Source organism: Rana temporaria, chromosome 6 (assembly GCF_905171775.1).
Source record: "Rana temporaria chromosome 6, aRanTem1.1, whole genome shotgun sequence".
Classification (NCBI taxonomy): Eukaryota; Metazoa; Chordata; class Amphibia; order Anura; family Ranidae; genus Rana; species Rana temporaria.
This window is the reverse complement of record NC_053494.1, coordinates 37,623,416-37,638,674: the sequence shown is the minus strand read 5'-3', so window position 1 is coordinate 37,638,674 and position 15,259 is coordinate 37,623,416. Positions and strand designations below refer to the sequence as shown.

The window sequence follows — 15,259 nt, the reverse complement described above, 5'->3', positions numbered from 1 at the left end:
CTCAAACTTCACCGGCCGCCAGGCCAATAGGAGAGAGGAGCGGGGCCTCGCGAATGCACAGTAGGGGTTCCCGGCGTGAAGCCGAAAGGCTACACTGCCGGGTACCCTTACCCGCAATGGAGGCGGCAGCACCCGACAGCTGATGGAAACATCAGCTGCGATGCCGACATCAAGGGACTCCAGGACAGGTAAGTGACCATTCATTAAAAGCCAGCAGCTGCAGTATGTGTAGCTGCTGGCTTTTCATTTTTTTTCCCAGAACACCACTTTAATTCTTTCCCTGAAAACAATATAAGTAATGCTAGGAACTTGTCTAAATTAAACCGAATTGCCATTGTAGAGAGTTGTCATAGAAATATGAGTCCAAATTGAAGGATTTCCCCTCACTTCTTGCTCTGATGACGATTGCTATTGTTTTCTTAGGGATAAATAGAGGGTTAAATCTCCCCATTGGAACGGAATAAAAACATGACAGAGTCTAACCCACCCCCACTCTATTTTTTAAAAACTGTAAATGTACTGGCCCCTAAAGTTTTCAGAATGTCACCACCAGCACTAGGTTAAGTTGTGAAATGTTAAAATGCAGTAAGAATCACAGGTTTTACAATAAACAATAAAATACAAATTAAAACACTTTAAAACAAGTATGTCGCCTTAATAACAAAAAATGATTATAATCCTATAGCTACATACAGCAGAGACAGGGGAGTAAATGCAGTATGTTGGTTACAGGAGGTAGTAAACTTTAAGAATTAATCAATGCAATCAATTTACAGGCTTCAAATTAAATGCAACTCTTAACCCTATCCATGTAGCCAAGCAAAAAAAGACGTGACCTTATTTAATAACCGTGCAAAAAAAGCCATAGTGTGGAGTAACCTACAGTAAAATCTTTAAATCAGATATCACTAAAGGGATCAAACTTGACTGGCTGTTAGTGAGCTTTGCATGATGTCCTTAAATAAGGCCATTGCTTCAAGTGCCATGTACAGTATCCATAATCACATAGGAAAGTGGTCATGCATCATGCAAGATGTTTGCACAATATACATGGGGGTTTATACCATAAGATACTCGTCAGCTGGAAAATGGTATCTGAAATACAGGGGTATACCATGGAGGGATACACAGGGAAACATGCTGGAATATACGCCATCATGTATGGTGTAAATATTTGCCTATGAAAACTAATTCTACTAAAACATGAAAAATAGGCTCTAGGTAGACAAGGACACCTTAAAATAAAACAGGTTGATGTTTATAGATCTTTGGCAGTTGAGCCATAGGACTTCCCACCTAATGGAATACAGATACATGAAATTGATCATTCCTTGGTGCCCAATGGCGTCAAAACTCTTTTCTAGTTTTGAATAGGGTTTAAACACCGACTGTGTTCCTATGGGAGACAATTCCCCTCACTTCCTGTTCTGTCCTACACTCACCACATGGATTAAGAAGGAATTCTCCTCCATCACAACAGACAGCTCAGCTTCAATGGTTTTGATTGGTGTATGTGGGCGCATTGCAGAGATTTCTGCTTAACTGCTGGCCTCACACCCATCAAATAGTAGAAAGTGAGGGAAAACATAGGGTATTATGGCTTTCTTCTATGGAACACAGGTGAACTAATGGTAACCTTCAAAAGGAAGAAATATGGGGCCTGCCATTGCTGACAATTTTTTATTTTTTTGTAAACATGTGAGTTTCAAGGCTGAGATTCCTAGCTTTCCCAGCTTTGTTTACTGGAAACTAAAGCCTGGTACACATTAGCCCCGCCAGAAAAGACCCGTCAGTGCAGTCAACCACTGGACAGACCTTTTTCGGTCATGCCCCTTCAACAAAAGCTGGAGTGGCTACCGTACACATGGGTTGAATATTGGCCAGTTTCCATTTAACTGGCTGGTGCCACCCAATAGTCAGGCCCTGTGTACGGCCTGAATACACTCACCTTTCCTTTCCCAACATTATTCCTCCCACTCCTAGTCTTGGGTCAGCTGTTACTACGATTTGGAGCAAACAAGACTTTTTGCTCACTCTACAACAGAATATTTGGGGAATTAAGGGTGCTGTGTTGTACAGAAGGGGAGCATTGAAACAAATCTGTTGCGTTTCCTTGTATGGACAAAGCACAGGTCCACTTTTAGGAAACATGGACCAGGAATGAGCAGATGTTCCAGGTCAGTGACTCACCATAAGAACGTCACCCCTGAACCATACATGTTAAAAAATCAAGTCAACATTAACAGCTGCCATATTATGTCAGTTTCCTTTAACCAGATTTCCCATGTGCTCTGGTGAGGGGACCCACAAAATGAAAACTGTAACCATGGACCGAACAGACTTGAGTTCCTCTGCCCTATAGAAATGACTTGTGTGGGAGTAGACAGCCAGACAGCTCAAGCTGCCAAAACCTCCTTGTTGCAGTCATATGGCTAAGAAGCAACTCCGCTCATATTATAAAAGTATCCACCCATAGCTAATTTTTCAGTTTAAGGTAGATTTTTCCTCTAACTAACTTGCTGCCCAATATAAGGGCTAAAGTGGTCATTTTCATTGTCAAAGTATTATAACCTAAGAAAACGAAACAAGTGGCAATTAAAAAATAAATAAAGCCTAAATCCTCCGCTTAAGACTGAAAACCAAAGTGATATTTGGTTTGAAGAAACTAGCAAGAATCTTATCTTGTCCATCTTAAAATACCATAACGTAAAGTAGATCCAGTTATGGCAAGAAGTTGGATCCTATCAGAATAAAAATCAATAACATTGGTCTTAAACCAACAGAAAAAGAAAAGTAAAATAGAATAACGCGGTTTGTTTTGGAATGTCCTAGTAGCTCCATCAATGGGTAACAGAGCTTTAAGGTTAGCTGCAATTTTTGGTTATTTATTAGAAATAATTTCGGTCAACCCAATATATGGGCTATAATTATGTAAAGGAGCTTATCACAGCAATTACACATAAGTAAGTAAAAGTTCCTATAGCCATCAAGAACTTAAGAGAATTGGCACTAAATTCACTTTTCTTAGGATGAAGTGTGGCTTATTTTTAATCATCCATTTTTATCTAGGTTTAGCACAGGTTGCCTGCAGTATATTTTAGTATGGGAAATTAGCAGTCTGAAGGAAACATGGCAAAAATGTATTTTAAATCGAAAGCTGTTCTGATCATAAATTTAAAATTTAAAAAATTATTTTGTTTAGCATTATTCCTTTTTAGGTAGGTTAAGGAGGATGGTTTCCCTGACAGGACTTCAGTACTGTTCAGGACCTTAGAAAAAAAAAAAAACACATCTTCCATCCCTTTGCATTGTAGTGGAAGGCTAGGTTTGGGTTTCTCATGAGCTTGAGTTTTGCAAGTATTCTTATTCAGAGGCCAAAAAATAAAAACATTGTTTGGGTCAGATACTTCCTGGCATTGGAGTAGACCTTCTTGCACAGGTACTAAGCAGCACTGAATATCCAACAGGTGATTAAGCCTTGACCCAGTCAAAACAAAATCTGCTTTGGGTAGGACTACCCTCTAAATGCTCTTTTACATTTTGCCTAATCTGCAATTTACATCTCCTTGCCCATAATTTACAATATCACAAGTCCTTGGTTTTAAAAAGGATATACATAACACTGACATCAAAATATCTGCATTATACAACATTGACTGAATATAATAGGCAGCCGCAAAATAAGAGTAGAAAAAAAAATAATGTTATGTATTCCGCTGCATTATTAAAACAAATTGCACATTTTAGACAAAGACATTAAAAAAATGTGACGTCTTTTCATAAATTCAGACAGAAAGAAAAAAAGTTACAAAAAAACGAAAAAAAAACCGAAAGTGACTTTATGGCAACGAACCACAGCAATTTGAAGGGCCTGATGTCAAATTCAGGTGATTAAAAGGTTGCAATGAGATTTCTGCGTGTAAAACAAAGGTTGAATTCCATGTTGAGGTCAACAATTTGTGATATCCCAAGACACTTGTGTTTGACTCTTCCAAGCAGTTTGCACAAAAGGAGGTGGGGCTTGAAGGCAAGGCTCAAAGGCTGGGGGTGTCTGGGATTGGCGACATTTATTTAGAGACGCATTGACCCACACTTTAGGAACACAGCAGGTTGAGATCTATCCGAAGACTGTTGGATTCCACACTTAGTGGGCAGGGTCTGTTTCTGGGCGGTTAGTGGCCAAATACTTTGCTCGCATGCTGGAGGTGTACTGGAAAAAGACAGAACACAAAAAAAAAATTAGAGACATACATTTGATTTAACCTCCCCTTTCTCTCCACCAAACACAAGCCACTAAAAGGAAAAATCATAGTGAAATAACTTTTGCATCTTAGTACTGTCTAGCAAGCCTTTTAAATATATTATAAATTGCCGCATCCTACAGAAATCCTCATCTGCATTTAACAGGTCAAGCCACTGAAAATTGCCATTTCTGTTTTGGCTAGATGTTGAGGTTTTGAACTAATCTTTGTGGATGAGATATCACCTTTAGAGTTCCAAGGTCTGCCCACTGGAAAATATGGATTTATTATAGAAACTGGGCAGCTTAGAGACTCCATGGCGTAGAATGGAAAATCTGGAACAACTAGGGTGATAAATCAGCGGAGAGGCACCTAGTGACTTAAGACGTCAGTGGGTTGTTCAGCTCCTTGTACTGATCCATATTTTAAACAATTCAACAAAACAAATGACTAGGTATTAGATGTACAGAGCCCCAATTTATGAAAAACAACTCAGCGACTTGGACCTTACAAAGAGCTGAGCTCTCACCCCAAAGTGGCAGCACTGGGTGCCTGATAAGCCAACTGCCAAAACACCAGACCTGTCACATGGGAGAAAGCAGAGTCAATCACATACTCCTCTGAACATGGAGGATTTGTCTTTGCCCTGGTGGCACAATGGAGGGAAGGGGACCAAAGGGAAGGCATTAGCTGCTGGGTACAGGATCCTCTATTTTTTCCACTTGGAAGATACACAAGGGAACTATAACATTGATAAAAATGAAGCCACGCAGTCTACGCTCGAAGCACAAGAGGTGGGGGAAGGTGAGGAAGTATTTGAAGTTTTTCAACCTGCCAGTACCTACCAAAAAGGTAGACTTGCTCGTGAAAGTTTTCTTTTCAAACCAGATTCCAAGAGACGTTAAATACTAGGGTGAGAAAGGAGCCAAGCAACAACTGGTGTAGCACAGTAACAAATTGAATCACAACATAAGATACACTCATAAATCAAAGTAAGGTAACAGGCGGTCTGGTGTCGGTATAGTCCAGAGAATGACGGAGCCGTCAGCACACCTGCAGGGGCCACTATGCTGGATGATCCTGCCGGTGGACACCATAGAGAGGGAGCCGATGAGTAACTTTGGGATCCGGATTGCCTCATTTAGCTTTAAAAAACAAGTTTCTGTGATGTCACTCTTCCTCTCTGGCTTCCTGTTTCCTTCCTTTACCAGTCCTGTATCAGGAAGTTAGAACAGGAAGTTAGAGAAAACTTTGAAACTCAGCCAGAAGGAGGAGTGACATCAGATAGAGAAACCTGCTTTATAAGCCAAATGAGGCAATTAGGACCCCAGGCTTACTCTACAGTGATTGCAGGAGATTGGGCATAAAGCGTCATCAGCTCCTTCTCTGAGGCATTCAGCAAAGTGACCGCGCTGACCGACGGCTCTGCCAGTCTCTGGACTCCCCAGAGAGACTATAATGGCACCAGACTGCCTGTTACCTTAATTTTAATTGTGAGTCTATCTTATGTTGCGATTCAATTTGTTACATTAAACTGTGCTACACCAGTAGTCGCTTGGCACCTTTCCCTTCCTCCCCTCTTCTGTTGCAGTATTTGAGTCCCCAGCTCATTTTGATTAGGTAGCCTCGCTTCAGCCCTGGATGTCGGCCAGCGCTTTATAGACTTTCATTACCATTTTGAAACCTCCAGGAATACATTGCGTTAGGATAGTATAGTAGACTGGGACAACTGTCCCAGTTGCCACTTATTTGGACTGAATACATGCAGACAAGAGTAAAACTTAGAGTGCTTTCTTTTTGACGTTAAATACTACACATGCACACAAGCAATTATTTCTTACCAGATTTAAAATCAAACAGATTTTATTACATTTAGTCTAAAATAAACTATCAACAGACAATCAATACTTTTTCAACAGTTTGGGAATCTTTAGGACTGTTCCCTGGGGATCAAAAATGGTGAACATCAACAAGAGCTCTCACCAACTCTGTATTACATGATCTCCTCTGCCGAACAGTACCTGGACACTTCATGAGCCAACCTTATAGCCAGAATGTCGGTGGTACCTGCCAATATCAAGCCCTGGCCCTATGCTTTGGAAGTGCCAAGTAGAAAGGTTCACTGAAGGATGAAAAGCTCATGGTTTGTTCTAAGAGACTTTAAAGCTAATCTGTGTTTTGTCCAAGCAGACCTCCACAGATGCATACACAGTACTTACCTTCCTTCTGCTCTGCCTTTGCTCCTTTCAGTAGCCAGGAGTGTAAGAAAAGTCCTGTGTAAGCTAGGAGTCACTAAAATGAAAACTCAGAGTGCTATGGACTTCCTTGTAACAGTGCCACTAACTCAGCACGGTCACATTAGTAAGTTACATGCTTCTCCAACCCCAAAGTATGAGGTATTTCCCATGGTTTCTGAAGCTAAACATAGTGGTGGGGGGAGCAATGGAAAGGCAAGCGTGTGCTGCTTGGAATGAGGGGATTAAAGCAAACCTGTTGCTTTGCCCTAAGTGTGTAAGCATAGGTTTACTTTAAAGTGACACTGTTTCTTTGCCAATTCAAAGTAGAGTAGTGGTGGACATGCCCCAAATCAATTCAATTTGGATTCAGATTTAGACTATGATCATGGCTTTACTGAATGAAACTTTGGCCTGAAAACCCATGGGATGCTCTATTGTACAAGCCAATACTAACTTTGACCAGGAATCAAAGGAAATCGGTTGGCATTATGTTCCTGGCAGCTTTTTAGTTGTTGGCCAAAGCTTGTCGGATGCAAAATAGAGTGACAATTTTTCCTGACAGCCTACTCTTCAGAAAGGTATACTCATGAATCCATGTTTCCTCACCACCTCAATGTCGAGGAGTCCATCCTAGAACAGATCCAGTGGCAGAGGTTAACTTGATGGACGGTGTTGCAGCCAACTCTTCCTAATGTGATAAGTGTTTAGTAATTGATCGCCAAGACACTAGCTCATGGGGAATATCAGGAGCAATAAAATAAAGGCTCCGACTGTATGAGGAGACAGCATAGGAGCATAGATTGGTAAATCACCCAAAACAAGAATGGAATACCCAGCCATACATGAAGAGTAAGTGATTCAACCCAAATACAGACTTTAAAAAACCAAGACAAATTAATCTTGCTTCTACGCAGAGCGTGTTCCTACTTAAAAAATAATCCTGTTTAATGTTTATCAGTCTTCTCAAACCGATGCTGGGCATTTCCACTAAGCAGCTTTCCTAGACAGATCTATTTTTTCATATTCTTCCTTGAGTACAACTAAACTTTTACTTCTTAACCTTCACTGTCAAAAAGATGACATAGGAAAGACAAACAAAGGAAAGATTTTAACTGCTCCCCAAGCTCCAGAATTTTATGCTTCTGAATAACCTAAAATAATATAAAAAGAAAAAAAATATGGAAGTATGAAAACAATGAAGTGGGAAATGACAGGATATCCACGCAATGGTCATTGTTCTCTGCAGAAATGGAGGTCAATGGATTAACACCTGTGAAGTGGAAGGAAACAAAAGAGAACAGCACAAATAGATTTAGAAAACCTCCAAGCCCCCCCCAAATGACATCAACAGGACAACAGAAAGGGGTAGAGATTGGCAAGCTGGGCATGCGTTAGGCAGGCACGTTGCAGCAAAGCTCTACTGTTTAGCCAGTGTGAGTGAAAGCAGCTCAAGTAGAGTGAAGCACAGTAAGCAGCCAGGCACAGCACAAGCACAGACACTGAATCCAGTGCAAGGGGTTGGGCAAGGATGAGGCAGTTACGTGTTGTGGAGCAGAGTGCGATTTATGTGCGAGTGTCAGGGTAGCTAAAATGGGACCATGGAGATAGTTTTCTCTTACTGCCAAACTAGAGGTGGTAACCTAATGTACACATCAGGAGCTGATCAACACAATGCAGAGAGCAGGGAAACTTTACTTTGCATAGGCAACAACCAATAATTTTAAGGAGAGTTGAGCCAATTCTGGTCAGACTGGGCTGCCTTTCACTTCTCCCTGGCCAAGGGCTACCCAATCTACCTCCATATCATGGGGCACAGTAGAAGTGTTCTTAAGAGAACTGCATACATACAAATGTATCTTATCTCCCCCATCTTATACTGGAGACAGACTGAATATTGACAGTAGGCCTATAATGTTCTTACTTGTCCCACAAAGCACAATTTTAGAGATCGGCTCCTCTGTTCTTGGTTTTAGCCCTTGTCCTAAAACCTATTACACCTAAACAAGGCTTGCCTAACATTAGCAGACACTATTACTGTTGATGCTGGATTGCACAGAAGTCCATACAACTTGGACATTATCTAAACATTTAAGCAACGACTAATCGCACGAAGGGGCTATGTTAGGAAATTAAATACAGTAAAAATTATTTTACCAATAATCTAACCATTAATAGCCATGCTTTTACATTCAGTCACTCAATGTTTCTCAAGGGTGATAGACATTATGAGAGTCACTCAATCTTACTCAGGTTGTAGGAAGCACATGGCACCACCAGAGACATATAACTAACTTCAGACTTAAGCCGGCCATAGACGGTTTGAATCTCGGCTGGTTCAGCAAAAAACGGTGTTGACTCGAACCATGTTTTGGCAGGCTGATTATACCAAAGTTGATTAATCAATCAACTTGGGTACAGCCAGCCTGCCCAATTTTACATGCAATTATTACAAGTGGCTGTTATGGCCACTAGCATAAATCACTGTCTTTTCCCAGCGGGGATGGCTTCCCCCAGCAGGAGAACACAATGACTCAGCAGAAGGGATTCCCCTGTCAACACTGTCTGCATTAGCCCAGGTTCACACTGAGCTGCGGGAGTGAAGCCGTGCGAGTTCAGCGGAACTTGCACGATTTCACTCCCGCTGGCAGTCCCGATTTTGGCCGCGATTGTCGGCAAATACCGCCGTTTTGACATGCAATTTGACATGCCAAATCGCATGTCAAAACGCACCAGTGTGAACCAGGCCTTAATGGGGGAATCAAGCAAGTTTTGCTGCATCTATGGTCAGCCTTAATAAGCTTGGCTATTCTTGTGACTGCCATCTATTCAGATATACATGCAGGAATGAAAATCAGTTTAGTGCCGACTGTTTATAGAAGCATTGTACACTTCTTTCCTGTCCCCTCCCTGACCTGGAAGGTTGGATAAGGTGGTTAAAGCTGAGCTCCCCCCAAAAGGGGAAGCTCTGCTTGTTTGCACCCTCCCCCCACTGCCACATTTGGCACTTTTTGGGGGGGGGGGGTGGGGAGCGGGTACCTGGTTTTGACAGGTACCCACTCCCACTTCTTGGTAAGATCACCATTGGTCCATCTACGACACTTCTGGCTCATCCTCCCTCCCCCTGCTGCCTTCTGGGACACACACAGGTCCCAGAAAACGGCAGGAACATTCAAAAAGCGCAGTAGGAAACCGGCTTAATTTCCCTCACGTACAATGCCAGAGCCTGCACCCAAAGTCGATTGACAAATTGGCTCGGGGTGCTGACATCACAGGATCCCTGGACAAGTGTCCTTATATTAGAAGTCAGCAGCTACAGCATTTGTAGCTGCGGACTTATTTTTTTTTGTTCACAGACTGGAGCTCCCCTTTAAGGTTGCTCCTCCCTTTGCCCCCGAACACCAATCTATTGAAAATAAATGATCCCCCAGTGGCTCTTTAAAAATGGACATTAATGGGAGTGTCAATCTTCCTATCCACTACTGCACTCAGTGATTCCTTCTTCTGACTGCTACACCACTTGTGTTCCATTATGACATAGGTGTTGGTGCAAAGAACTACAGTGCTCAGCAGAAGACCCAGGAGATTGACACTCTTACAAATGCTGGCTCCTATTAAATGTACAATTACATTTTCAGTTTAAATTTAGATCCGTCAGATTTGGCCAAACAATAACGTAGGCCTGCCACAGACAGAAACAGATATGAGTTGAGTTGAAAGGTATCTTAATATAGCGCGGTCTTATCCCGAAGGGTCCCGACGGGCGTAGCAGAGTTCCTGGGAAAAGAGGACCCAGGAACCAGAAGCAGCACAGAGCGGCCGGAAGGGTGGAAGAGAGAGGCTATGCAGGGAAGGCTTGTGTGAAAAGTCGAGTCTTCAGTAACCCGCGGAAGACCGGAATAGCAGGGGCCTCCTGGAGCTCGACAGGGAGGCTTTTCCATAAAACGGCACCCTGGTGGGATCTTCTTGGGCACCTAGATGTAAAGGAGATCTCTGCCGGTAGATCTGAGTGATCTAACAAAAGCTTGTTTATGAAAACGAGAGCAGAGATAGCTTGGGGCTATCTACCAGAAACAAGTGGGCCCATTCTAGAACAAGTTACGTGAGTGTCAGCATCTGCCACAAATCTATCTGGAGAGAAAATTAAATGATCGGGACAACGGAGGAAAAAAAAAAATTGGAATATCTCGTGTGACAATAGGCTTTTTATCACAAAGATGAAATTGAAAAACCGCCTGATAATTGTAAGTGATGTTCAAAATTGGCATCTTGTTTTTACTGAGCAGTCTGTGGACAGCCATATTATATGGGAACTAGACAATTCTCCATGTAAGTGTAAGGCCCCGTACACACGACGGAGTTTCTCGGCAGAATTCAGCCAGAAACTAGATGGGAGCCGTATTCTGCCGAGGAAACCGGTCGTGTGTACACTTTTGGCCGAGGAACCCGGCGAGGAAGTTGTCGAGCCAAATAGAGAACATGTTCTCCATTTCCTCGTTAGTCAATGTGGAAACTTGGCTCGCCGAGATCCTCGGCGGCTTCACAAGGAACTCGACGAGCAAAACGATGTGTTTTGCTCGTCAAGTTTCTCGGACGTGTGTACGGGGCCTCACATGTATACAGCAGTCATATATGACCGTGTGGTGTATCACTTAGAATGTTTAGCAGCTGTGCGTATTTTATAATAGGTTATTAACACAGTAATTAGTAGCACGGTACTTTCTCTATTTTTGGCGCCGTTTGTTTTCATCTTATATATGACCGTCAGTTGTTGGTGTGATAAAACCTGTACATATTCTGAACCCTTTAGATATAATCCCTTTTAATGATGGACATTCAGAGGCGAATAATTTTGCACAATATGCAGTAGTTGAACCGTCAATTGACTGTGGCACAACCATAAAGCATAGTGACAGTCATTTTATTAGCCGTCAATACTCTTGTGCTTGTAGCCCGTTATCTTGAGAATGGTCTCGATGGAAACTCAGTTTAATGAATTAATGGAATAAGGTCTCCAGAGTATTGTTAAAGGTCACAGGATGGCTATATTTTACATAAGCAACGTTTTAATCTGCGCTATATATTTTGATGCACTTTCATTTTGAAATCAATGCACCAGCTGATTACCAAGCATATCCCCAAGGTAACATTAACCAGAAAAGTTATTTGATCCTTCTTGTTTACTAAAATAGTTTACGTGGCACAAAGTATTATTCAGAACAATACCTGCACAATAGTTTTCCATGCAACATTAAAAGCGGAGGTCCACACAAAAATGGAACCTCCGCTTTTCGGAACCCTCCCCCCCTCCAGTGTCACATTTGGCACCTTTCAGGGGAGGAGGGGGTGCAGATACCTGTATATTACAGGCCTTTGCACCCACTTCCGGGCATAGACTCCCACGGGGGTCACACCACTTCCCGTTCCCCCCCCCGCTGTCTTCTGGGAAACATACAGGTCTCAGAAGACAGCGGGGACCAGTTAGGACAAGCAGCGCGACTCGTGCATGCGCAGTAGGGAACGGGGAAGTGAAGCTGATTCTTGATTCCCTCACCGAGGGTGGCATCGGGGGCAACCGAGAGCTGAGCAATTGCTCAGCTTCGGCTGCCGATATCGCGGGCATGCTGGACAGGTAAGTGTCCATTTATTAAAAGTCAGCAGTTGCTGTATTTGTAGCTGCTGGCTTTTAATATATATATATATATATATAATTATCGTAATGTGCTTATGCACACAGGCACATAAACAAGCACCGTGTATTCTTTAGTTAAAAAAGAAAAGAAAAAGAAAAATCTGCATTTTTGGTCAGTAAATTACCCCTGAATGCACGCAGGCGTGATCAATTACTTGTGATTGCGCACAAATGTGCGCTAATCAGCAGAACGTGAGAATAAGTTTGCGAGATATTGCACGCAATTGCGCAAATTTGCATATGCGTGAAAATACATAAAAAAAAAAAAGCCTGAAAAAGTAGACGCTCAAACAGGAGTATCATGTACAAGAGGCCTAATAGCAATGTGATACAAAGTTAGGTTCACACATGAAGTTCCCTGGGGCAAAGAATGTGCTACAGAACTATATTTTGTCTATTTCTGATAAAAGGGCATTGAAGTGAAAATGTCCCTGAGAAAAAATAGCTTGAACTTAAAGTGGTTGGATCCTGAAAGCCCGAGGCTCCAATTGACTTAAAAAAAAGGGTGGGCTCGGGGCGCAGAGCACTGCGCCCTGAGCCCGCCCAGTTGTGACAAAAGCAAATTATTATTAGCCATTGTCTTCCCGATTCTCCTCCAGGCCAATCAGGAAGCGGGTCCTAAGACTTGCTTGGCCAGGGAGTCTTAGGGAGGGGAGGTTTGTTTGTTTAGTGACTGATGATCTTGGGTTCTCCAGGTCACACTACCCTCTTATTCTTCTACTCACCTGACCCAATTTCAGCAAGATATCGTTTGCGAAGCTTGCCAGCGCTGTACCGTTGCTTGGTAAAATCTTCACTGTTGGGCCTAAGCTCTGCATTGTGTATCCAGCGATACGGAGAGCCCGCTTTCCATGCTCCAGTGGAGTACAAACTCTTTAAAGGATCGCATGAGTAGTGCAGAGCATGCGGGGCCTGGCTGTGAGGGTTTTATCAAGCAGCTGTGTGGCCCCGACAATCCGAACATCCTGTTCTCTACAAATCGGGACAGGTGAGTATAAAGCCTAGTACACATGGGCCGAATGTTGTGTGACATCGGCCGGTTCAACAAAAACTGTCCGACATTCGACCCGTGTGTATGGAACCTGGTCTGACAGAAGCCAGCTTCTGTCGGACACGCATGCTGGAAAACCAGCAGCCGGCCAGCTTAAGATCTAAGTGTTCTGGGGGAAAAGGGGGAGTTGTCCCCCTGTCAAAAGACAACAGCTCAGCAGGGGAGATCAATGTACTAACATCAGCTTGTTAGTACAGTGGCTCCAATCTGAGTTGTCAGTTTTGTTTTCGTTCAAGGTGCTGGGTTGAAAGAAAAAAAAAATCTGATAGTGTGTACTAGGCTTAAGACTGGCAGGGAGAGCTGGGGCAACTACATACGTACACTTGTATTCTTTTCAAGTTATGTGAATTTTGTGATGGTTTCAAGCCGTTTTCACACCTCAGTGTTTTTCAGGCAGCACCGTTTCAATGTGGTACATTTTATTCTTATAAAATTAGTATTTTGCTGGAAACCAAACCAATCCAGTAAGCTGTATTTTTTTTCACGGTGCACCTACGCTGTTCCAGTAGTAGAGATGTGAAAGCAGCCTCAGTGTATATTATAAGGGCATTATTGAGCCCAGACCTCCTTGCACCATTAAGCAGTAGGGATGAGCCGAACACCCCCCCATTCGGTTCGCACCAGAACCTTCGAACGGACCGAATGTTCGCGCAAACATTTAGAACCCCATTGACGTCTATAGGACTCGAACGATCGAATTCAAAAGTGCTCATTTTAAAGCCTAATATGCAAGTTATTGTCGTAAAACGTCTTTGAGAACCTGGGTCTTGCCCCAGGGAACATGTATCAATGGAAAAAAAGTTTTAAAAACAGTAGTTTTTTCAGGAGCAGTGATTTTAATGATGCTTAAATTAAAAAAAATATATATATATGAAAAATTCCTTTAAATATTGTACCTGCTGGGTGTCTATAGTATGCCTGTGATAACGTCTTTAAATAGCACAATCACCTGCCTGCCAGTAAATTAGGAAGAACTGATCTAGCTAAACAATACAGTGTATAAATATATGTACAACACCTGGGATGTATATATATCCTCTACACACTGTAACATTAACTGACTAGCCTGCCTGCTCTATCTACCTGCAAAAAATGACACTCTCTGTCTCTCATTGTTCTCTGTTAACTGCCGCAACATACTACACAAGGCCGCCCTGCAGGCGGCCTTTTATAGTGGGGGGCATGTACTAAACCCCCTGAGCCATAATTGGCCAAAGCCACCCTGCTTTTGGCCAATTATGGCTCTCTGTTTTTTGCGCACTGTGATTGGCCAAGCATGCGGGTCATAGTGCATGCTTGGCCAATTCAGCCAGCGATGCCGCAGTGAATTATAGTCTGTGAAACGTAACTCGAATTTGGCGCGAACGACCCGTTTTGTTCGTATTTCGGCGAACGATTGAACATATGATGTTCGAGTCGAACATGAGTTCGACACAAATACGAAGCTCATCCCTATTAAGCGGCATTATAGAAGTATGTTTCCATAGCACGTTTTAGAAGCTTAAATTAAGTGATACAAAAGGGCATTAAAAGGAGGTGAGAACAAAGATGCAAATGGAAAACTGGAAAGAGGAACGAATTCTAAGACCAGATGACAAATTCAGATCACCTTTTCTATTAATTGGCTAAGCCAGTAATACCCAACTCTTGTAACCCAATCTCCTGCCAACCAGGTGCATACAGGTGCATAGACCCATACTTCTGTGAAAAGGTGTTTTTTTACTCTGCTACTTTACTCTGTCCCTGTACATAAGTACAGGTCGGATGTGCATTAAGATTCATACAGCCGCTGTGCCTGTCAGGCAATAATTGATTCATAACAGACTTTTGGATATGGTTGTAGGCTACTCCATGCACGTGAACAAACACCTCTTTACAGATGTACGGGTCTATGCGCCCGTGTTAGGGAACTCCAAGAAAACAATACAAAATATACCTTAAAGCTTCATCCAAAAGGGCAAGTTCCGCTTTAAGGCCCCCCCAGTCCTCTAACATTTGGCACAGCCAGGTGCCCACGGTTGAGTTCCCGGCACAGAGGACC

General features: G+C 42.7%; 1 protein-coding gene across 4 annotated transcripts in view; it reads right to left on the bottom strand.

The window, feature by feature from the left end:
- Nucleotides 1-246: 246 nt before the first annotated feature.
- TTYH3 (tweety family member 3) overlaps nucleotides 247-15,259 on the bottom strand; it is a 204,516-nt gene continuing 189,503 nt past the window's right edge. For 2 of the 4 annotated variants that reach the window (XM_040356673.1, XM_040356672.1), the window contains exon 14: nucleotides 247-4,210. In XM_040356673.1, coding sequence (XP_040212607.1) covers nucleotides 4,173-4,210 — 38 coding nt within the window. In that variant the 3' untranslated portion in view covers nucleotides 247-4,172. The remainder of the gene's footprint in view (nucleotides 4,211-15,259) is intronic. The other 2 variants (XM_040356670.1, XM_040356671.1) reach the window with 1 other exon arrangement.